Below are 24,511 nucleotides of genomic sequence, written 5' to 3'. Positions count from 1 at the left end.
ATTGCGTTCAACTGTGCTGCCACCATTTTGGTGAAACTGTCAGTTAGCTGCAGCAGCAAAAACCCAATACCAGCATCGCTTTTTCAAATCGATGTAAATAACCCAGTATCTAAAATACCAGGCGTCACTGAGATTAATTAGATTTCATATTGAAATATTCAAACTGTCAAATTCATAGCGATCAATTTGGTTATGATATAACAAATTTATGAGCGTTTATTTTGATCAATAGATTTTAATTATTCCCAACCAAATAAAATTGTTAAAAATTCTTATTTATTTATTTAGGGTTTACAGAATTAAATTCTTGCAGGTTAATTAGAACTAATTAAATCATTTGTATCAGTCTTACAAAAACTAACACACCTAGCGATTTGTTTATTATTATCTACAGGCACTCGAAGTGTAACCAATTAAAAATTCCATAAATTTAGTTTGGAAAACTACTTTTATTCAATTTAACGTAAAAAAATGTGTGAAAATATTTACAATATTAAGAATCACTTTACTTTTGCTCGATATGACCACCTATTGCATTGACTATGGAGTGCAGGACCCTGTACATACATATATACCTTAAATATTTTTTTGAGTTGTAATAAGGACTTGGCGATTAGCCGTTTTCGTTGGATTTACAAAAACAAAATAGTATACGTAAAATTGCGAAGTAACGACGCAACGAGATCGGTTTGAAAACTCATACGATGACGGAGATGATAACTAAATATAATATAATGGTTTAATTGTCTAATAGCCTAGACAGACGGAGGCGTTAATCGGGATTAACAACTTGTGCAACTAATGCAGATTGACCACTAGACTTAATTCCTATAATTGGAGCGGATTCGGGGAATTTTCGATGACAACATTGCCGAAAAATGGCAGTTAATATCCATTGTAAATGAAAAATAATTAAAATTTTAAAGAGAAGCACAAGAAAGACTTGAATAGTTTGCATTAAGGGGTAACATACAGTTAGAATTTTCAAAAATAGTTTTTTAATAGTTTTTAGGTACATATAAAGGGCGGTAAAATTTTAAGGGCCGATGTTGAATGTGAACCACACCTAAACGTCAAGTTTTTTTCTGCATTTCATTTGACATTTTTCAATTTCAGACTAACTCAATTTGAACCATGGAAAGATACACAATCGAGCAACGCGTTAAAGTTATTCAGGCTTATTATGAAAACGGGCGTTCAAATCAAAATGCATATCGCGCACTTCGTGAAGAAAATCATCTTCAGGGATGAGGCACATTTTCACCTCAGTGGATTCGTCAATAAGCAGAATTGTCGCATTTAGGCGAATGATAATCCAAGAGTCATTGCCGAAAAACCAATGCACCCACAAAGAGTGACTGTTTGGTGCGGCATAGAACCTCAAACATGCCTCAGCGTCATCGAAAATTCAGACCATCGGATGGAGGTGTGCCGCCGAGGCCATGGCGGCCATTTGGCCGATATTTTGTTCCATACGTAATTGAGCTATACCAATATTATCATAATAAAGAGAAATGACAATAATTTCCTACAAAAATTGTATTTTATTCAAAATAAACACCGGCCCTTGAAACTTAACCACCCTTTATTTAAGAATACACACAGAAAATTTAATATCGGGTGAATATTTTCGACAGGCAAATTTGAAAAGGCAAATTTGAAAAGTCGTTTCAGAGTGCTTGTAAAGTGCTTTTCAAACTTTAAACGCGTTTTTCTCGAAATGGTGTTTTCAAAATCGGTGACCAATATTACTCGGAAACGGCTAAGTCTCAAATTTTAACACGAGCTTCTTAAATATATTTTTTAGTAATTAATCGGAGATTATTTCTCACTGATAAATATATTTTTTTTTTATTAACAATTTAAGGCCGACATTTTAGACAAAAATCGATTTTTTTTGTTTGAGAAGCCGCCATTTTGTCAAAATAATTTATTTTGCTTATTCCTACAATGAATTACTAGATTTAACATTACTTTAACGAAATCTGTTTGGGTTTTTAATTTCAGAGGATCCAGCTCAGGGATATAGTGGTCACGGCGAAACGGCTTTTTTGAGAAGAGCTCTCGGCTATCAGCTGTAGCTCCTTTTCAAATAAATATTTTAACTAATACTAAGTCTTAAAATATAGTTAAAAGATAACATAATACGTGCACAAATTTTTAGATCAATAAATTCGAAAGTTTTCTCAGAAAAAATTCTGGAAAATTCGCTTTTTTCGGCCTTCTAACCCTTAAAGGGGTTATTTAAACGTTCAAAACTATCATATTTCTGAGCAGTTTCAGAAATATCATTTACATTTTTTTTTTAATAAATATGATAATTATTTTTGCTATCAGAGCAGGTACTACCCATATTTGCCGCCTGCGTATCATCTTTTACTGACAAAACTATCCAATAAACAAATCAGCTGTTAACTAATCCGTGTAATAACCGCCTGTCACAGTACAATTTTAATCAGACTTAACTGCACCAGTAATCCCGATTAACGCCGCTGTCTGTCTAGGCTATAACTTGCAGTTTTGCACGATTTTATACATAGCTTAGGTAGCATGGGCAACGAAGCAGCAGATCGTGTCGCAAAATCGACTAACTCAACACCTGTAACAACAAAGAACACAATCGAAAAAGTAGAAGTCAGGCGATTTATACTAAATCACATCCGAAACGTAAGAGTATAGAATTGCATTTCCATGGCAGCCGGTTCTACGTTACCGGAATGACTCGAGTTTTTCCCGACCAAGGGCTGCCGCCCCAGTAAACTAGCCCTGTCTAGTGTACCGTATCCCAGTACAGAATTGGTTTAATTTCAACCACCATTACATAGCCATAAATCGAGAGCTCAAGACGCCTTTATTATCCAACAAATGTTTCAAAAAAGCGCACTCGAACGTTTATAAGACTGTGCGTAGGTCACAGTCTTTGGACCCATCAACACCTTCTAACAGGCAGTAAACCACCAACTTGCCCGCTTCGTCCACATATTTTGACTCTGAAGCACATTTTTTCTGAATGCTCTGCTCTCGAAGAAACCACAAACCGTCTTCTCAAACGCAAATGGATTGAACTGCTCAAGATTCCCAATGAAGTGAGCATAATTTTGAATCAACAACTTTATCAAAACTGTGAAAGCAACAATCTAAAATTAGTACAATATAAAAAAAATTATATGCATTATATTCATATAAGAAGAGCTTGGCCGAAGGCCCAAGCAGCAAATGTGCTCCTTTTTGTTTTTAAGTTAGTGTAATATTTTATATTATTCTAATAAATAATAATAAAATTAAGAAGAGCTGAATAGCAAGAGCAAGTTAATTTATTTAATTTTGTTAATAAATTATAATAATAATAATAAATATACGTAGCTTACTTAGATCAGTGAATTCTGCTACTACAAATAGTCACTATGATTTTGATAAGCATTGAACGGGCATTGTGAGCATTTTATTGTTTGCTCTTCAAACCCAAGATCAACCGATCACGCAAAAATCAGCCTAACTGAGACGGGCGCAATTTCGGGATATTGGGATATGTGGAGTATTCGTGAGATAAGTATGCCTATGATCCTTTGAAGGCACACATTCAACACGCCTGTTGCATGCTCCAATACTGCAAACACAACACGTGTACCTCCTATTAAAAGGCGATGCGAGACCTTAATACTATAAAATACTCTGTACTACTACAATAATAAGGGTGTATTAAACTTAAACTTGAAAAACGGGTCATATATGTATGTATGCACATTTAGTATACTTGCATCCTGCCTGACTCATCTGCTTATTTATGTAAGCTCATATGACGACCTTAGTAGATCTGCATATACATACACTACATACATGCATATACGTATATGTATAAGCATTTGGGTATTCGTTTTATGGCTCTACGTAAAAAAGCCGCACAAATAATGGGGTTTTCAATAGGGATCTACAATTTGGTGATATATACAAATACACCAATTATTTTTATTTGTAATAGTATGTGGCAATGAGAACCTTTCATTCAAGGTCTATATTTTTAACATGATGATTTTCAGGATTGAGAAACTTTTGGAAAAATTACTTGCGAAATTTCGAATTGGTGGTCGAGAGTTTAATTTACATCTTAACTCTTTGGGGACGGAGCCGCTCAACGGACGAGCGTCGCTGAGGACGAGAAGTATTGGAGTGCGCAGTAAAGAAAATAAATACTTTGAATGTTATAAAAACTAAGGCTTTTTATTTAACACAAGAACAAATTTTTATAAAATCAAAAATTAATTGTAAAATTAAGGTAATATTGAAATGCCTAAGTGGACTCCTTACTGCACGGATTTCACTTCCACTCGACGAATTAATGCCGTCATCTTCCGTCTTATTAGATGCAAAGTAATATTCGTCAGAACAGTCACTATCTAACGTATCATCTCTAGATCGCTTAGCCATTGTGCGTAGGATAAAATATAAAATGTATAAAAAAGCCTGCTGGTTCCTCTGCCAGGGACACTTCTTCTTCTTTCATAGCGTTACAACGCGGGGTGCGTCAAAGCTTCCTTCAAAATGCTCCTCCAAAGCAGTCTATCTTGAGCTGTTGCTTCGTTGTTACGTATTCCCAGCTTCTTAAGATCGTGTTCCACTGCGTCTATTCAACGATTTCTCGGTCTGCCTTTGGCCTTCACGCCCATTAACTTTCCCGTGAAGGCTTTCTTCACGGTACAGTCAACAGGCATACGGATCACATGACCTAGCCATCTTATGCGCTGCGCTTTAACAAAACGCACAGTTGTCTCGTTCTGAATTAGATCGTTCAGTTCAGAGTTCAATCGGATTCTATTGGTACCATCATCAACCTTAAGAGTCCATACCTCACAACCATATGTTAGGATTGGTCGAATAAGAGTCTTGTACATAGTGAACTTTGTAGCTTTAGACAAAAGTCGGGACATGAACAAGTTAAGGGGGGCGTAATACGCTTTGTTGGCGGCATTGTTGCGATTCCTGACGGCGGAAATTGAATCACCGCTACATGCGAACATAACTCCTAGGTACTCAAAATGCTGCACTGCTTCAAAAGTATAGGCTCCCACATGGAAATTTGGCATCTGTGCAGTCCGCCTCAATTTCAACAGATATTTGGTTTTGCCATCGTTTACAAAAAGGCCAATATCGTGCGCAATTTCGTTAATTTTTAAGAAAATTTCATTTAAGTCATTCCTATTTCTTGAGAGAATAGCGATGTCATCTGCATAAGCACATATTTGGGTTGTTTTAGTTATCAAGGTTGACTTCCCTTAGGACAAAGTGCAGCATCAAATTGAATATGACTGTTGATAAGGCATCACCTTGTTTTACACCTGTTTCAATAGGGAACGACTCTGTGAGCTTCCCTTGAACGATTACTTTTGCTTGTGAATTTGTGAGCGTTGCGCTAACGAGCCTTATTAGTTTGGCAGGTATTCCAAGAACAAGCAATATATGCTGGATCCTATCTCTTTTAACACTGTCGAAGGCCTGTTTGAAATCAATGAACAGGCAGTGAACATTTAACCCGTATTCATAGTGTTTTTCAAGCATTTGGCTAAGAACAAAACATTGGTCGATTGTAGACTTGCCTCTACGAAATTCGCATTGGTAGTCTTCAATTATTCTTTCAGCATATTCGTTGGCAGGGACACTGAGAGACTGATAGTGCGCACACTCACCGACGTAAACGCAGGAACGCAACATAGTAGCATCCGTCGCGCAATATCCAAAAATAACCTCCACGATACTATGCCGAAATATTCAAGAGTCTTTGCATAAAAAAGTAAGCTCACAAACAGTTCGTAATTGCCAGCAAAATGCTGGTTATCATATAGCAGAGTGGCACGCCGCAAGCCCTACATTTCAGATATAAACAGTAAGAAGATATTGAAGTTCGCCCAAGACTGTGCCAGATTCTTTTTGGGAAAACGTCATATTAATGCTACAAACAGACACCGACGTATCTTCGTAGTCCCTTATGCTGAAAACAGTGACCGACGTACGTAATCCCTTACCGCGGCCCCTAACGAGCACAAAACTGAGCAAAACTCATCCCGTAGAGAACAACTGCGTTCTTTTAGTTACATATTTATACAATACATCGGTTTGTGTGTGGATGTGTTTGGTCGTATTTCTACAATGTTGCCATTGCTATTTTTGCTTAATCACTTTTTCTCACATCCGCGTTATCAGTTACAATTTGTCATTGTATAATATGACAAAGTCAAAGGCCACCAAATGCAAATAGTTCCTTATCTATAATTAACATTATTCAACATTGTTTTTAAGTTATTTTAACAAAAATTAAAATTTGTCCAAGTTTATTTTGTAAATAATTTCGAAATGTACTGTTTGGCAACACTGTGTGGTGAGAGAGCAATCCTGAGAGGATCGTTAGTTTGATCGTAACAGCTGACAGGGGTATGCGTTTACGTCGATGACTATTTGCAGCATAAGTGATGAGTCGGAATTTAATGTTTCCGGATCAGATTGCCCTCCCAGAGTTTGGCGAAAAGAAAGTACAGAATAGAATGAAAAAAACAATCGTATTCCTACCGTTAAGCATGGAGGAGGAAATGCAGCGGTTTGGGGGTGGGGTGCATAGTTGCAACTGGAGTAGGAAAAATGTTTTTTATTGATGATAAAATAGACAAACCTCTGTATTTAAACATTTTGAAGAATAATTTGTGTGATAGTGCCGTTAAACTTGGACTGAATGCTAGAGGGTTCTTGTTCCAATAAGACAATGGTCCAAAACGCTCGTTTTATCTCGCCTAAGAATGGCTTATTTCACACTATAAGCAGCTTAAAACTCCACCTCAATCACCGGATCTAAGCCCAATTGGGCATGTCTGAGAGCTCTTAAAAGGAGAGAAAGAAAGAAAGGAGAATCCGAAAGCACAAAATAACATCAAAGGCGTCATTAAAGGCAGCTTTAATTGTTGAGTGGTGGAAAATTGCAGCTAATGAAATCAAGGCATTGGTAAAAAGCATGCATAGACGTTTGGAAGCAGTTATTAAGGGGGGGAGCCTGGTTTATAAGGTCAAAAAACTCATTTTTTTTTTTTCGTTTTAAGCGATTCCTAATATATTTCAGAATATTCAAAGAAAGTCACAGAGCCTAATTCTCAATATTTCCGTAGATACAAAGCCAAAGGTAGGCGAGCGTTAGGTAGTTACGCTGTGACCGGACAGCTATAGTACAAACTTTATCTTCTTTTCTCGACTTTTCATTTTTATGATTTCTTTGAATTGGCGTACATGAATGAAAAAAAAAAACTAGGGTCTGTCAGACTCACGCACGGTAAAAGTGAAACTTCTAAGTTGGTTGTTCCATGCATGGGAGCCCCGGTTTAGATCTTTCCCCTCTCTCTCGTGTTAAATTCAGGTTTTCATTTTTTTTTTCTATATCACTCCACATAAATTTGTACTATTTATTTTTGTCCTTATTAGCTTCAAATTTGACACTTGGGTGCAGTGTTGCACTTGACGCTGACATTTCTTTGCACTTCCAATGGTATTTTTTGCCTACTTTTGGCGCGTTAATCAATTTGCTTTGAACACCGAAACGGTTGAAATGTCATTTTACAACCTTCTACTTCAACTATCGTCACTCGTTTGGCAAACGCACTCATTGTATCGCTTCGTCTCCTCCATACCTACCATCTATTTACTTCACAGCAGTTTCTTATTGCTTTCCCGCTTACACACATTCAATCGGCGCTTTATCTGATACTCACACACAGCACTCATTTGCACGGGCTATGGCTATCTATAATACCCGTTGTCGGTTGTCGATTGTCGGTTGCCTGCATGTCGCCAGTCTACTTCAATGCTTACTTGTGTGCTATATACATTTCAGTTCATATTATTTCGAAATTATTCGCTACAGGGTGTGCTAGAGACGTTTGCATTTTTGCACTGGTTTATCTTCTAGAAGAAGAAGGCCAGACGAAGTATTTCGTTGTGTAACTAAGTATTCTTCAATAGAAATTTGTTCAAATACCAGTGTCAAACTAATTTTTAAAGCGAAAATCCTCTATTATAGTCTCCACACGCTATTTACTTGTATATAAAAGAGATAATTGCGGAACATAACATGCATATACAAATTAATGAGAGAGAGCGAATAGGCGAGAGTGGGAAGGAGCAGCTGCTCCTTGGCCCCGCTCATTTGACGGATTTCGGTAACGCTCCGGACTTACCGTTTCACTCGCCTATTTTCAATCTGCCTTGGGGCCCCCGACGCGCCTAAAGAAGTTTCACTTCAAAAACTAATGAACCTTTTGAAATGAATCATAGCTTGTTCCCTTCAGTATTAAATTCTCTTCTATTTGAACTAACAAAATAGATAAAAAAAAAATTTTCAAGATTTTTATACCAAGTTGAAGTGAATTTTTTTTTATAGAAAGGCATTTTTTTTTTTAAAACCTCCAAAAAGTTGAAATTTTGGAATTTCTCTCAGTTTTCTTAGTTCATCTAGATTCTAGAATTAAAAATCATGATAATTAGAAATCCATTTGAATTTGCTTTAGATAATAATTACGAGCTGTATCTTGTATGCCAGTTGGAAACTCCAGCGTTGTAGCGCTCTACTATTTTCTATGTGAAACATTTTTTTCAACTTATTTTAACCAGTACAACAATTTTTTATACTTTTTAAATGCTCATTAAAAGATAGAAAAAACTTTGCAGTGCTAAATTAATTTTTTCCTTAAAAAAAATCGCAAAGAGATGCAATTTTTAGACCTCATAAACCAGGCTCCCCCCTTAAAGCTAAAGGCGGCTCAACAAAGTACTGAATACTTGTTTTTGATATTATTTTTTTAATATTATTATTATTTATTAACAAATTAAACTAAATTAATTACGTTAATATTGATAAAGAGCATTAGCTGCCAGGGCTATCAGCTCTACAAAAGTATTTAAAAACAGTAGGGCTAGAATGCTTGTGTAGAAATAAAATGAAATATGCTTGTACTTATAAACTTATATACTAAAAACTAAGTACGGAAAATTTATACTTAATTCAAATACAGGCTCGGATGTGCTTTATACAGTTGTTAAAGCGATGATATTATCGGATGTGGGGTTTTTTTTTTAACAATTTAATCCAGTTCTTCCTCAGCTAATGATTTCTGGCGTCTACCAAAACGGGACTATCATGGAATATATGGTGAGCTTCTCCGCAGTGTGCGCAGACTGGAGGTGGCTTGCCAGTCAGGATGTGTTGATGGGTGTTAATAGTGTGGGCAAGACGTGGCCGGGATAAATGTTTTATTTGTGTTTTACCTTCGCCGGTGGGGGTATATGATCTCGGTTTATGGTAGTTTAGTGGTGGTGGGTGTAGTTTAGCCGCTCTATTTTCATGCTGGTGTTGAGATATCGTTTAATTGCTGACAGAATATCTCTCTTTTCGCATGTGTGATCTTTTGTTATCGGTGCTGATTAGGCTTGTTTGGCCATCTCGTTCTCGTGAATTCCTATATGGCTTGGTATCCAAAAGAAGCGTGAGGAAGCCTCCTTGCCAATAAGCGTTTCTCTTATTCTGCTAATGGTGGATGAATTGAATAGAGGATTAAGAACTGCTTTGCTGTCGGTGGATATGAGAATTTTACGGTCATTTTCCAAGGCCATGTTTGTAGCATGACAAACGGCAACTGCTTCTGCAGTAAAAACAGATGAAAAGTCCGGCAAAGTTTGCTCTCGTAGAGTGTCTCCGTTTTGAGCCATCTGTGAACCACAAAGTCAAATTGTCTGCTTCATAGTATGTCTTGCGCTCCTGGAATATAGAAAGGAATGCTTTGGGTAATGTAGTTTTTTTGCCATTTTGGATAGGCTGAGGTCACAGGATACTTTCGTTATCTCCCATTAAGGGGGATTTTTGCTTGGTAGTTTACCATCAGATTGGATAACTCTAGCTTGTTGGCGATTCCGACGATATTTGATGCATAACAGAAGTAACTCTTTCCTGGCTTTTGGATCGGTTTATATTTGAGATGTCTTTGTCGATGATTGAGTTGGATGGAAAAAGAAATTTAGGAATGAGTCTCGCTTGAATGTGATGTATTCTTTCTTCAATTATTAATAGGCCAGCCTCTGCTAAAAGGTTTTTTATTGGAGTTGCGCGAAGTGCAAAAATACTCGTTCGCGCCGCTTGGTGATATACCGGCCTGAAGATGTTTAATGCCGATTTTGGTGTGTTCCCAAAGAGGAACAGACCGTAGTCGATTTTGCTTAGTATAAGTGTTTTGGTTAAATATTCTTTATATGGCTATGTACGAATAATATTTTTGCATAAAATTGTCCCTTTTTTCGTTATTACCTTAAGTTTTCTAACTCCAGAAATGAATTTGGAAGTTTTTGTTCCTTAAATATTGAATAAAAATGCGTTAAATTTTCCGAATATATCCAAATTTTGTTCTTTTGTATAAATCGTGGTAAGTATCAGGTGTATCTGTTTATAAACTGTGTGTACGAATAAATTGTGTGACCACTGTATATAAATGATTCAGTTTAAAATAAGCCAAATTACGCCTTTCCGTCCCCGTCTGGTGTGAATTTCCCTCTGATCTTACCTCAAATGATCAAATCAGCTCAAGCAGTGGAGCCTCTTGATCACTTGAATGGCATTTTCTCAATATGCTCTTGAAAAGTTATATTACATCCCTAGTGAAAACCCCTTTACAACAACCTTGCCTTTGCTCAGCTCCAATAGTTTCAACAGTCACTGCCACTGCAACAATAATGGCTTTTGCAAGCAAGCATAGATATGGAATCTGAAGATGAACGCTGAAAGCGCAATCAAAAATGCAGCTAGAATGGTTTCTTCGTTCCTTTTGGATTAAGAGTTGAAAAAATGTAGGTATGTGGCTTAAAAAATACCCCAACGAAAATACGTTACAAGTGTACACTCGCATGCTAATTCATGTTCACAAGGTGCGTTTCATAATCATAAGACACCTTTGGTATACAATTTTTGAACTACTAAAAGCTCGCTTTTACTTCCCGAAGTAGCTTTTATTTGGCGTGATTTTAACAGTTATAGACTTAAGGCTTCCATCAATTGTTTCTGGTGCGAAAGCTCACTCTATTTTGTAGAACCGTTATCTGTTTGCAAGAAGCTGCATTTTTGCTATTCTTTTCGGCGTTTTATAATTATACGACACTAGACGAAAATAAGCTTCTGAAGAGATGGTTAGGTTAGGTAGTAATGGTTGCCCAGAGAGTGGGCCTACTTGGACGAAAGAAGTTTGGTTCATCCTTTGTGATACCATTGCAAGAGCGGAAAAAGAGGTGAAGGAAGAAAAGATAGGACGAAAAGGAGAGGGGTGGGGAGAGTTGAGCATTTGTGGACTATCTCTGAAGAGATAGAAGGTGCTGATTGTTGTTTTGGATGACTTTAATTATAATTTTTTTTTTCAATTTAACCTAAAATGCCGAGAGGTTCAATATTATCGCAAGAGGAGTGTGGAAATATTTTGGCCTACAAGGATTTATGGATTGTCAATCAAAAAAACAGGCAGAAGTCGTTGTGTTATCCAGAATTTTTTACGGAGTCCTGAGAATTGCAACAAGTCGAGAACAGCAGGCAACCATAAGAAAAGCTTCTAACTCGACTCAGTCTTGCGCCAACTTGGCCGCTGTTGTTCAAAATAAGATTTGAAAAACAACAGTTTGGCGCACACTACAGAGGTGCCATCATTTAAAATTAATAAAAATAAGAAAAGGAACCCAACTTTTGCCACGGCTCAAGCTGGCGCGTCTTGGTTGGTTAGAGTGGTGATTCATCCAGAATCCAACTAGCGCTTCCGCACCATTTTGTTGCCACATCCTCGTTACCAACTTGTTTAACAGTTATTTACAGCAGGACTATATCCGGTCTGTGCGGTAAACAAGGCAGTATTTGACCGATTGTTCCATAGAAACTATGGACTGGCCGGCGTGTTCTCCGTTTCTAAACCCAATAGAAAACATTTGGGGTTTATTAGTCAGATCAACGAGATTAACGAGCAGCAATTAAGACAGAATGGGCTTCTCTAGATGTAAATTTACTTAAAAAGTTGGCAGAATCGACGAAAAAAAAGGTTATTTTGTGTCGCTAAAGCAAATGGTGCTTCTATAGAATACTAAAAAAATCTAGACGACAGAAAAAAAATTCGAAAAAAGTATACTTTTGTTACGCGATCACTTAAATTAAACAGTGCCTTATCATTTTCAAACGCCTGGAAATACGTTTTTGCTATTGTAAAAATTTTCTTTATGTCTAAAAAAAAGTTCTAAATTCGGTAATGAAACAGATTGTTACTTTAATCGATGTGTAAAATTTTTATATCCCTCTGACATCTAATATATAAATTAAAATACTTTGAAAAATTAGGGGTGTCTTATGATTATGAAACGCACCTTATTTATTAGTATGTAAGTGTATGCGTACGTATATGGCAGAATATGCAGTCAATAAAGCAAGCCACAAAATCTAAAACGCAGCTTTTTACACGATTTGATTTCTGATCCTCATGCATTCGGGCTCACCCGATATGCCGATTTACTATAAAAGATGCGTCAGTTCATAGCCAAGTTCAGTTTCAATAGCAATTTAGAAGTAACCAACACACTTTAGAACGAAATTTGAACGCCCAACTGCCCAACAAAGTTCAGCGGCTCGAAAGTGTTAATTATTTCGAAAATTAAGTGTTAATTCGCTGAGTAAATAGAAGACTTACAGATACGTAAATCATGGGGATGCACACTGCACAGGTACGCGTGTCAATGCACGGAAAATAAACAGAAATTTGTTTTTGCACTTATTAAAATTGTTTTCTTTTTCGATTTGGCAGTATGTTTTAATTTTCGGGACTATGCTGCTCATTGGCCAACATTGCTTTGTAAATGGTTATCCTCAAGCTGCTAAAGCTACTGCGCTAGCCAACGCTGATGCGGTTCGTTGTTGTTGCTGCTTATACGCTAGTGTTTGTTGTTTGCTGATTATTTTTGTCTTTCATTTAGGAAACCATTGGTGCTGGTGGCGCCGGTGCAGTTGCTGTGGCATCAGCCGAAGCAGACGCTGATTTAAAGGGCTCGGAAACCTTTGGCTTGGGCTATTATCCGGGTATTTATGGCGGTGGTCTATATGGGCATGGCGGAGGTTATGGCGGGTATGGGTATGGCGGACGTTGGGGCTATGGCGGCTATCATGGTTATGGTGGATATGGAGGGTTTGGTGGTTATGGCGGCGGCTACTATCGTCGTCCCATCTATCCAGTATGGGGTTAAGGATGTGGCACATGTGTGAAAGTATCAGTATTATAGGATTCATTTGACTCATCACACTACTGTTTTTAGTTGCAATCAACTCAGTCTTATATCAAGCATTATGTATTTCATATGAAACCAAATAAATTTTTTATTTAAACTGCAAACAATGATGTTACAATATTTCAAAAGACTCTTAAATGTTCACACGACAGTTGGTTCTACGTAACCGGAACGACCCGGATTTATATGCGGCAAAGGACTGTCACTTCAGCAGCATTCCCCGTATATGTATGGAGAATGTTTATGTTGCTGTAACAACAACTACAACAACTACTACTCTTATAAAAAATGGGGTCTCCAATCAAAACTAACCAATTGGTCCTACATAGCCATTGTAAGGCCAATACTAACATATGCGGCACTAGTCTGGTGGCCTGCAACAGAAAAGAAATATAACAAAACTAAGCTGAACAAGATACAAAGAATAGCGTGTATCTTAACTACAGGAGCGCTTAGCATCAGTCCTACTGAAGCGCTCAATGTACTAACTCATCTGCTACCATTAGATTTACACAACAAAACAATCGCTACTTGCAGCGCGACGAGACTCAGAGACATAGGAAGCTGGACAACAAGGTCGTACGGTCACAGTAAGATTCTCCTACAAGGACCCTCACTGCTCAAAAACAGATCAGACTACACTGTCCCCGACCCTAACTTTAAGAAATACTTTACGGTGCGTTTCCTACCGAGAGCCAAATGGAGCAAAGGGAAGGTGATTGTAAGATACGATATCGAAATCTATACCGATGGTTCTAAGATGAACTGTGGTGTGGGAGCTGACTTCCATTCGGAGCCGCTCAACCTATCTCAGTCAATTCGTCTTCCTGACTATGCCAGTGTGTGTCAGGCAAAACTGTTGGCGATCAGAGAAGCATGCAAATCACTAAAACTCTACAAGGAAGTTGGTGCAAGAGTAGCTATCTTCTCAGACAGTCAAGCAGCTATAAGGGCCTATCGATTCCAACTCCATTTCATCCAAACTAGTCTTACAGTGTAGAGAGGAGCTGGAAATGTTGAGTCATTGACTTTGATATGGGTTCTCGGTCACAGGAACATACGGGGTAATGAGATAGCGGATGAGCTAGCAAGAAAAGGTTCAACAGTAGACTTAGCAGAGGCGGTGGCAGTCTCCACCCCACTCAACACAATAAAAGCATCCATTGCTCCCCACTATCATGGTTTAGCCAAAAGAAGATGGAAGCAACTAACTACATGTATTACAACAAAAAACATGTGGCCGTCATACAAAATACAAAGGGCGAATGATCTGTTAGGATGCTCTCGGCCAAACATTTCACGCAACACCGCAATCCTTACAGATCATTGGAAGGTAGAGGATCCTGCAGCCAAACTCGACCTCTCCTTCAATTCTCTCTGCAGAAGCTGTCAAGCGGACGGGGTGAAGGAAAGTCTTTTCCACTACTTATGAGAATGCCCAGGGCAAGCTAGGGCACGACTCCGCTCCTTTGGCAAGTCTTTCTTGCAGCAAATTAATGAGATCTCAGGCATTGAGATAAAGAATTTGCTGCTATACTTGGACCTCACTAAATGGATCTGACTTAGAACAAAAAAAAAAAAACAAAAAAAAAAACAAAAAAAAAACATCATTACACGAGGACGGTCTTAGTAAAACGGTACTGGTCACTAATTAGGATTATTTCAGGGGAAATACTCAACCACTTCAACAACAACATCTGCTCTTATATGTAAATTTCAAACTTAATGCACAGTTCTTTTCGCTTTAAAATGCGCCCTAAACTATGCAACATTTGCATTTACATATGTAGGTACAAATTACCCAGCAAGAACACCACCAGCTCACTAGAAATGAAAGCAAATGATCTGAGAGTGCCCGCTTTATTTTCGATTTTTTGTATAAAAAATGTAGCATAGAAGTTTTAATAAAACTCGTAATAATTCCGATTAGGAAAGAAAATATTGTACAATATGAATGAAAGATTCCCCGTCAACGGTTAATGGTGTAGTGATTGACTTACTAATGCGAGTAATCATCAACACATATGTAGAACGTGACAGCTGATACGATTTATTTTATTTATTTACTTATTAGAATTAATATATAATACTAAAACTAATACAAGAACGAGTACTAGCCGCCAGGGGCTACAACTCGTGATACGATTTAACTAATGGGTGTATGATGTAAATGAAAATTGCCGAACGGTGTAAACCACGACAGCAGATTGCTAAGGTTAACTACTCTACAACACACTGCTGAGTACTTTCGGCAAAAATTCCAACACATTTACAACTATTTCATTAGTATCTGATACATGCGCATTATCAGAATGGCATATACAACATTTTTTAATGGAGAAATTAAATATTTCACTTGATATACCTTGTTTTTGTTGTTGCAGCAGTAACTTTGCTCTGTCAGTGTAGTGTAATCACCAGTCGTCTTCGTCTAGCTGATCTAACGATAGGCCCCAGAAACTAGCTGTTTCGACAGGTTGGGTCCAGAGGGAGATGAGTGCGTTTTATGGGGCCAGTGAAAAGGTGGCTAGTGTCGTGCGGGGTAAACTAGCCCTGTCTAGTTTACCGTATCCCACTTGATATTCCTTTCCCCGTTTCGATTTGAATTCTATCTCTCTTTAATAATAGCAATTTCATATAAGTGAAAAATATATCTACTGTACTTTAAACGGCAAGGCAACTCATTTCTATGCTTATATGTGGCTGCTCTGAAAAAGTGAAATGTGTGCGTAAAAAGTGAATGTGAAATTTTGTTGTGTTTTTTGTATGGTCGTCATAGTCGAATAAATAGGTACTTGGCTAACATTAAAAAATGCGGCAGTTCGAATCTCCGTGGATGAAACAACGAATTGATATTTAAAAGTTTTCTAATGAATACAAAAAAATATTAATTTTATATATTTTTAAATAAAACAATTTATGATAACGAAAATGAGGAGTTTTTGTCATCGGTGCTGATTACTTTTTGATAACGAAATTGAGAAGTATGATTATTAGTGCTGAGAAGGTTGTCATGACGACAATGAGGAGTTTAGTTAGAGTTAGTCAGCAGTTATTACATTGTAAGAATAAAAATGATTAGTTGCCTTGCCTTTAGAGTCTAGTAATTATATTTCTCAGTCATATGAAATTTCTATTGGTGAAAAAGAGCGAGAATATCACACCGACAAGGGGGAACTATTAGAACTTTCCCATGGCAAGAACGAAAATGTGTAGTTTAATGAGGATAGTGATGATGATAATATGAGTGCTTATATGATAGTCAAATTAAATACATTTATGAAATTTACCAGCACAATCGACGAGAGAATATAAGCAGCATATAAAGCATTCTACTGACTTATTAAACTTTTTTGAATCTAAGCTGCTGAAGAGACCTTGCAACATTTCGCTGTATAAATCTACATATAGTCCGACCAGTTCTTTGCTACGAGCGGAGTCTTGGACAATAAGTGAAAAAGACAAAAAGAGTTTCCAAATATTCGAGAGAAAAATGTTGAGGCTAATTTTCGGTACTCAAAGGCAACGGCGAGTGGCGTATAAGATGGAACCACGAACTGGAACAACTTATAAGAGCGAAAAATGTTGTGCGGTTCATGAAAGCTCAAACACTAAGATGGCTAGGCCATACCATGGCAATGGACCCCACGAAAACTCAATGAAAAATAATAAACGCTAAAATATTTACAACGAATGCCAGAGGCATCCCAAGATCAAGATGGATCGAACGAGGACGAATGTCAATAGAAGCACTTCTTTTCAATCTGACATCTAGCAGATATTTGCGCCATTTTCGACTCATGCATATACTTATATGTATAGTGGATTTGATTTTCTGTTCTACTATCGGGGGAGAGCCATTTTTTTTTTTTTTTGCCGCCAATAGCCAAATCGAAGGAACTGCAGAGTTCAAGGAACAGTTCACCGCCGTTTAAGTTGGCAAAGGCATGTCTTCCCATTATGTGTTCGAAGCCGTTGTTGTTGCGAGACACCAATATTCACTAGTTTATTGGTTGCCAAGACAGCTTTCGCCATCGGTGTGATTATGATTGACGTTCACGCCTTTTTTGGGTATTGGGCGGAGCTCTTCTTTATATTTGTGGTGTGCGTCTGGACGTTTTTTCACATATGGAGGGACCTACAGTATTAAGCCGACTCCGAACGGCAGATCGTTTGTTTTTTATGAGGACCTTTTTGTGACAGAAACACACTCGGAGTTCAACAATTGAAGCGATCGCTATTAGAAAAAACTTTTCTTATCAATTGGTGCTTCATGCTCGTTGTTTCGAACCTGTGCCCTTCCGAATGGTAGTCACGCACCAACCATTATTGGTAGAGCTTCGTTATTTCCAAAAAAGTTAAATTTTGTTGCACAGAATTGTTAAAAATGTATATTATAAATAATAAAGAACGGTCAAGATTAAAAAATAAATAAATAAGAGGTGAAGAAGAAGTTCAAAAAATTAGCCTTAACCCATTGATACTGTTTTGGGTTTTCCTAATCATAAGCAAAACATTTTAATTATTTTGACGGCATATCAAAATTACACATTATACTTATAAAATTCTGTAAGCTCAAATTTTTATACCCAACGCGTATACCGCGGCCGCCGAAGCCGAATGGCGTGGTGCGTGACTACCATTCCGGAGTGTGTAGGTTCGAATCTCCCTGCATGAAACAGCAATTGATAGGAAAAGTTTTTTGTAATGGCGTTCGCCACTCAGCAGACAATGGCAAACCTCCAAATTTATTTTTGCCATGAAAAAGCTCCTCATAAAAAAATATCAGCCGTTCGCAGTCGGTTTGAAACTGTAGGCACCTCCATTTATGGATCAGCATCAAGACGCACACTACAAAGAGGAGGAGAGTTCGGCTGAACACCTAAGAGTACGCGCCAATTTTTAAGTTTACTGATTTATGATTCCTTGTCTAGCACCCTACGCAACTGGGAGTGGTCAAAATCGATTCTTCTATTCGTACATACGATTCCAGAGTCTCACAGCTTCCGACTTTGGTGAAATATTTGGATCGAAATACTGAATTCTGATATTTATGAGCTGTGTAAAGGGACGTATAGATGGTTCATGAATCAGCAGGCGCCTTAGGATATTTTTACACGACTTTGCAGTAATTATACCTCCTATATGCGATAATATTTTAGAAAGCACTTCTTTGAAATTATAATGATTGCGAAACATAAATATGTGCTTTGGGTATAAAAATTATGTTATTAATTATATCAATTATAGCAAATATTTGTTTGTGCACGAATTGGAATTTACTTACACGTTTTTCTTATTGTTGGTTATTTGGTGATAACGCACAATTCATTCACTTCAATAATCGCTTACGTCTCTATAAAAGCACCATGGACTCCCAAAATTTATTCAGTTTCAATTTAAAGATTTAATAATTAAACAAGTGACAAATTTCACGCTCTAAAAATGGTCAAAATTATGGTAAACAGCAAATATCTCTTTAAATATTTCCTGTTACATTTTGAATTAAATTTTAGATAATCCTCGCGGTATGTGTTGCGCTGGCAGTGGCACATCCACAACGTTACGGAGGCCATGGCGGCGGTCAAGGTGGCCACGATAGTCACGGCGGTCGTGGTGGTGGTTATGGCGGACAGCAAGGAGGATTTGGTGGTAGCCAAGGAGGATTAGGAGGCTTTGGTGGTGGTCATGGCGGACAACAAGGAGGCTATGGCGGCGGTGAAGGCGGCTACGGTAGTCACGGAGGTCGTGGTGGTGGCCAAGGAGGATTTGGTGGTGGCCATGGTGGATTAGGAGGTGGCCATGGCGGACAACAAGGAGGATTCGGTGGCGTAGGTGGTGGCTACGGTGGCCAACAAGGAGGATTCGGTGGCAGCCAAGGTGGTCGCGGCGGTCACGGCGGTGGACATTATTGAAAAAGTTACTCTAGCTAATAAAGCGATAAAATGGCCAACTTGAATCAAGTTTCGTTTATAAGTAAATTTTTTAAAATACATTGACATGTACATACTTGTATGTATATTTGTAATTTTAAAGCATAAATTCTATTTGACATTTTTAATTAAATTAGCTGTAAATGCGGTTTAAAAAAATGTTTAATTGTTGTCGGCCCGAGTATACTGAATCCTTGTTATTTTAATTGTCGCAGTTCTGATTGACTGAACCAGTGAAGCCCTTCAATCAGTCACTTCCGTAAAATGAGTTTTTTCCATTTGGACAAGTTAAAAAATCGTATAAAGCGAATTTCCCTAATTCTTCTTTTTCATGGCAGAAATACACTCGAAGCTTTGCCATTGCCTGCCGAGTGGCGATCGCCATTAGAAAAAACTTTTTCTATCATTTGATGATCATTAAGAGATTTGAAGCTACGCAGTCGCGAATGGTAGTCACGCACCAAGCCATTCGGCTACGGCGGCCGTCGAATTGTTTATAATATCCCCATCTATTAGCCTTTGACCATTTTATTTTGCCTCATCAGCTATATTTGTACATACAGTGGCTCAATAAAGAACTCGGACACCCAAGTGAAATGGTTTTAAATAAAAAAATATGTATTAAAATGCAAATCCTATTAAATTTAACAAAATACATGACAAAAAAGAACTCGGGCATTTATATAAAGTAGAGTTAAGCAAATAATATTTGAGAAAAAAACCTATAATTAATATTTAGTCGGCAAGCCTTTATTTTTTCTCACAGCATTTAGTCTTCTCGGCATGGATTCGACCAGCTTCTTGCATGTTAAAGAATCTAAAGGGGCTTTCAATTGGCGCGTGTCGATTTTGGCGCCCTGTGGCAGCCATTTTGTTTTTTCTTGTGACATCTGTCAAATCTTTTGTTTATTATTCAGTTGTTTATGCCAAATCATCATGGCAAGTTACACGATTGAACAGCACGTTCAAATGATAAAACTTTATTATCAAAATGAGTGTTCATTAACGCAAACGTTGCGTGCATTGCGCCCATTTTTCGGTAGACGTGGTGGCCCTTCAAAGTCGACTCTTCAACGTTTGGTGGCCAAATTTGAGACGACCGGGTCAGTAAACAATTAGCCAACACCCGTACGTTCAAGGAACGCAAGATCAGCCGAGAACATTGCCGCGGTCCGTGAAAGTGTACAGCAGAACCCGAGGCAGTCTATTCCTCGCCGTTCACAATAACTTGGCCTTTCGCAGATTTCAACTTGGCGAATTTTGCGTCGGCACTTGGGCCTACAACCGTACAAGATTCAACTGACCCAGGAGCTCAAAGTTGATGACCACAGACAACGCCGTTTGTTCGCTGACTGGGCTTCGAATCGTTTGGAAGAGAACCCCAGTTTTGGGCGAAAAATCATCTTTAGTGACGAGGCACATTTTTGGATGAATGGCTGTGTTAACAAACAAAACTTCCGTATATGGGACGACACCAATCCACACGAGATTCACCAGGTGATAATGTATCCTCAAAAAGTTACAGTTTGGTGTGGATTTTGGGCCGGTGGCGTCATTGGTCCGTACTTTTTTGAAAACGACGTTGGTGAGGCGGTCACCGTCAACAGCGAGCGCTACACAACGATGATAACCAATTTCTTATGGCCCATATTGAACCATATGGACCTAGACGACATGTGGTTCCAGCAGGACGGCGCTACGTGCCACACAGCAAACGCCACGACATTCCATTTCAACATCTACCCGCCCTTATTGAAAAACCCTTTATTTTCCCCCACTCTTCTTTAATAGCATCTTCTAGGTCTTTCTTGATTCTAATAGCAAGTTTTTTCAGTTGGTTTTCCAAATGAGTCCACAGATGTTCCATTACATTGATGTCAGTAGATTGTGGAGGTGTTTCAAGTTCTTTAGGTTAGTTGTACATAAGCCATCGACGGACATCAGGTGCCTTATACTTGCGATCATTGTCATGATAGTATTGGAAATTGTCCTTAATTCCCAACCTTTCAGCACTTTGGACGAAATCTTTTTCCATAATTGTTAGGTATTGTTTGTGGTCCATATTGTCGCTAATGAGGCACAAATTTCCAGTACCAGCAGCGGACATACAGCCCCATACCATTACCGAATGCCCTAATTCAGAAAACAAACTCTCATAGGATTTCAGAGGATTCATTTATTAATAAACAGCAAATGCGAGATAATATTTCACTCTAGCGAAGGCCTTGGCCAGGGTGGCTGATGAATTTTGCTACATTAAGAAACTCAAATAACTTTTTTTTTAGTGTATGGAATTCATTTATTTTTTTTTTTCAAGTTGAAGGTCATTAAATTTTATTAAATGTAGCTTAACTAGTTTTAAAAATAATTGAATTTAAATGCCCCCCATGCTCGTTGACACAAGTGCGGCATCTTAGTAAAAAGTTGTTCATTGCTGCTTTGAGAGTTGCGACAGGAATAGCCGCAATTGTTGCCCGAATGGATTGTTTTAGTTCATCCAAATTTGTTGGCTTTGTTTTATAAACTTCTTGTTTACATAAACCCCACAAGAAAAAGTCAGGTGCAGTAAGGTCAGGCGACCTGGGGGGCCAACGAAATTCGGAGTTTCTTGAAATCAGTTTATTGGGAAATTTTCGTCGCAACTCTGTCATAACAGTTGGGCCATGTGAGACGTTGCCCCATCTTGTTGAAACCACACAGAGTTGAAAGGAATTCTCTTTCGGCGTAGTTCTGGATAGAAAAATTCTTTCAGCATTTTCAAATAACGGTCTCCAGTAACCGTAACGGTGTGACCATTTTCTTCAAAAAAATAAGGTCCGACAATACAGCGTGAAGAAACCGCACACCACACTGTCACGCGAAGAGGATGCAATTCCGTCTCGTGGAGTATCTGTGGGTTAGAAGTACTCCATATTCGACAATTTTGTTTGTTCACATTGCCGTTTAAATCGAAATGGGCCTCATCAGACATGAAAAGGCAGTTTAAAATGTTTTGGCCTTCTTCCACCAATTGCAGGATCTTCTGGCAAAATTCCAAGCGAATCGGCAAGTCTGCTGCATTCAGTTTGTTAACCATTTGAATTTTGTAGGGAAATAAGTCTAAATCTTTGTGCATTATTGTTTGCAAAGACTGTCGGCTGACACCAAGTTGAGCAGATAAGCTTCTTGTTGAAACCCTTGGATTGCTTTGTATAGCTGCAGCTACAGCAGCGATCGTTTCCTCCGTCCGAACTGGTGGGTTTCGATGATAAGGCATTCTTGCGACTGTTCCTTGCTCAGCAAAATTATTCACCAGTTCATTATGGTCCATCTGCTCGTGGGATCGCCGCCAAACATCCGCCTGTACTCTCTCTGTACCAAAACTACGGACTCCAGTGCGTGATAGCGGCGGACTATCCAAATTCTTGTTTGCGTGTCCCAGTTATCCATTTTAATAAATTTTAAAGATCAATCTGCAAATTAAAACAAAAATGGAACAGATAACTTAAAAAGAAAAAAAGTGATTCAATTTTTTTTTGGTAGCGGCTTTCATCAGCCACCCTGTACTACAAGTACGTCGGGATGGTCGTTCAGTGCTTTGGTGTAATGAACTTTGTTCCTTCGAAAAGCCAATCATGTGCCGGGAAGGCAGCTCGATTTAAAATGGAATGCTCTCATTTCATTTTCGTCGTGAAGCTTATGATTCGATGTCATAAGAAGGCCTCCTGCAGCCGTACGCAGGACCACACTCTGTACCGCTAGTCTTTATCATCCACACTCTACACAGATCAGCTATTTCCTTTGTAAATTGTGATCATGGCTTCTTAGTCTGTATTCCAATTGCCGTCACCGCTGGGCAGGGATTTGAAAAAGTTAGCAAGTTGGGAATTTTGGGGAAATATTTCACCTATTTCAATTTTTTCATTGCATAGATTTTTTCATTGCAATGTTTAGCGTAAAGGATGAGAGACATATCTGTTTAGAATGGCGGATGCAAAATCAAAAAGTTGAGCTAAGGTCATCCAAGAGAACACTGAATTTACATTGGCCAATTTGAACACCGTATTTCTAATCAGCGATCCCAAAAACTCAATTATATTTTTGTAATTTGGAATTTGTTTAAATCAATGGACCTTAATGGGTTAACCCCATTTTATTCAAAACTGCTTTTTTTTAAATAGCACCTGTTCGGCCACCAATTTTAAAATTAATTAAAGCACTTTTATTTTCATACAACTTTATAATTTATTTTCCGATTTAAGATTTACGCGATCGTGTGTTTGTTGCTCTTTTTACAATTGCTAAAGTTAACCGGTCCCAGCAGATGCCGAAATTCAAGTCTCGAAATGTTTGCTTAGCACAGCTTGTATATAATATGTATATGTATCATATATAAGAATGTAAGTCGATACGAAAGTTAGGAAATGACAAATATTGGATAATGTGTATTAATATATTTGCGCCATTTTCGACTCATGTATATACTTATATGTATGGTGGATTTGATTTTCTGTTATACTATCGGGGGAGAGCCAGGTTGTTTTATGGCCGCCAATAGCCAAATCGAAGGAACTGCAGAGTTCAAGAAACAGTTTACCGCTGTTTAAGTTGGCAAGGGCATGTCTTCCCATCAGAGGCGTAGCGAGCTTTTTCAGCGCCTGAGGCAAGATGACAAATTAGCACCACGAAAAAAAAGTTCTATATTATATCCGTACGATTTCGTCGCCCTCTTGGTCTGGCGCCTCAAACGGCCGCCTTACTCGCCTCGCCCTCGCTACGCCTCTGCTTCCCATTATGTGTTCGAAGCCGTTGTTGTTGTGAGACACCAATATTCACTAATTTACTGGTTGCCAAGATAAGAGGGAGCTTACAGCTTTCGTATTGCGAATAAACCCGACGCCTCCGGTGAGATTATAATTGACGCTTACGCCACTTCTGGGTATTTGGAGGAAGACCTATTTGTGATGTGCGTCTGGACGTTTTTCCTCAAATGGAGTGAACTACTTTTTTAAGCTGACCCCGAACGGCAGGTGGTTTGTTTTTTATGAGGACCTTTTTGTGACAGAAACACATGCGCGTTGTTTCGAACCTGTGCACTTCCGAATGGTAGTCACGTACCAATACATTTTTGATAGAGCTTCGTTATTTCCAAAAAAGTTAAATTTTGTTGAGCAGAATTGTTTCAAATGCATATTATAAATAATAAAGAACGGTCAAGATTAAAAACAAAAAAATAAGAGGCGAAGGATAAATTCAAAAAATTAGCCTAAACCCTAAAT

The 24,511-nt window shown here is 38.2% G+C and overlaps 1 protein-coding gene across 1 annotated transcript; it reads left to right on the top strand.

Moving 5' to 3' along the window:
- The first annotated feature begins 12,578 nt into the window (after positions 1 to 12,578).
- On the top strand, positions 12,579 to 19,274 carry LOC128865643 (uncharacterized). The gene is made up of 4 exons (XM_054105869.1): positions 12,579 to 12,762; positions 12,843 to 12,944; positions 13,012 to 13,275; positions 18,837 to 19,274. Exons 1-4 carry the CDS (start codon positions 12,742 to 12,744, stop codon positions 19,233 to 19,235), a joined length of 786 nt encoding a protein of 261 aa, XP_053961844.1. The 5' UTR covers positions 12,579 to 12,741; the 3' UTR covers positions 19,236 to 19,274.
- Positions 19,275 to 24,511: the final 5,237 nt, after the last annotated feature.

Source organism: Anastrepha ludens, chromosome 6 (assembly GCF_028408465.1).
Source record: "Anastrepha ludens isolate Willacy chromosome 6, idAnaLude1.1, whole genome shotgun sequence".
In the NCBI taxonomy this organism is placed as follows: domain Eukaryota; kingdom Metazoa; phylum Arthropoda; class Insecta; order Diptera; family Tephritidae; genus Anastrepha; species Anastrepha ludens.
This window is presented reverse-complemented; position numbering and strand designations above follow the sequence as displayed.

Bases quoted from the DNA above. Each gene is read 5' to 3' on its own strand.
- LOC128865643 (XM_054105869.1), top strand. From the start codon at position 12,742: ATGGGGATGCACACTGCACAG. The intron at 12,945-13,011 runs GTTCGTTGTTGT...TCTTTCATTTAG, and splicing joins CGCTAGCCAACGCTGATGCG to GAAACCATTGGTGCTGGTGG. The intron at 13,276-18,836 runs TAAGGATGTGGC...ATTAAATTTTAG, and splicing joins CCATCTATCCAGTATGGGGT to ATAATCCTCGCGGTATGTGT.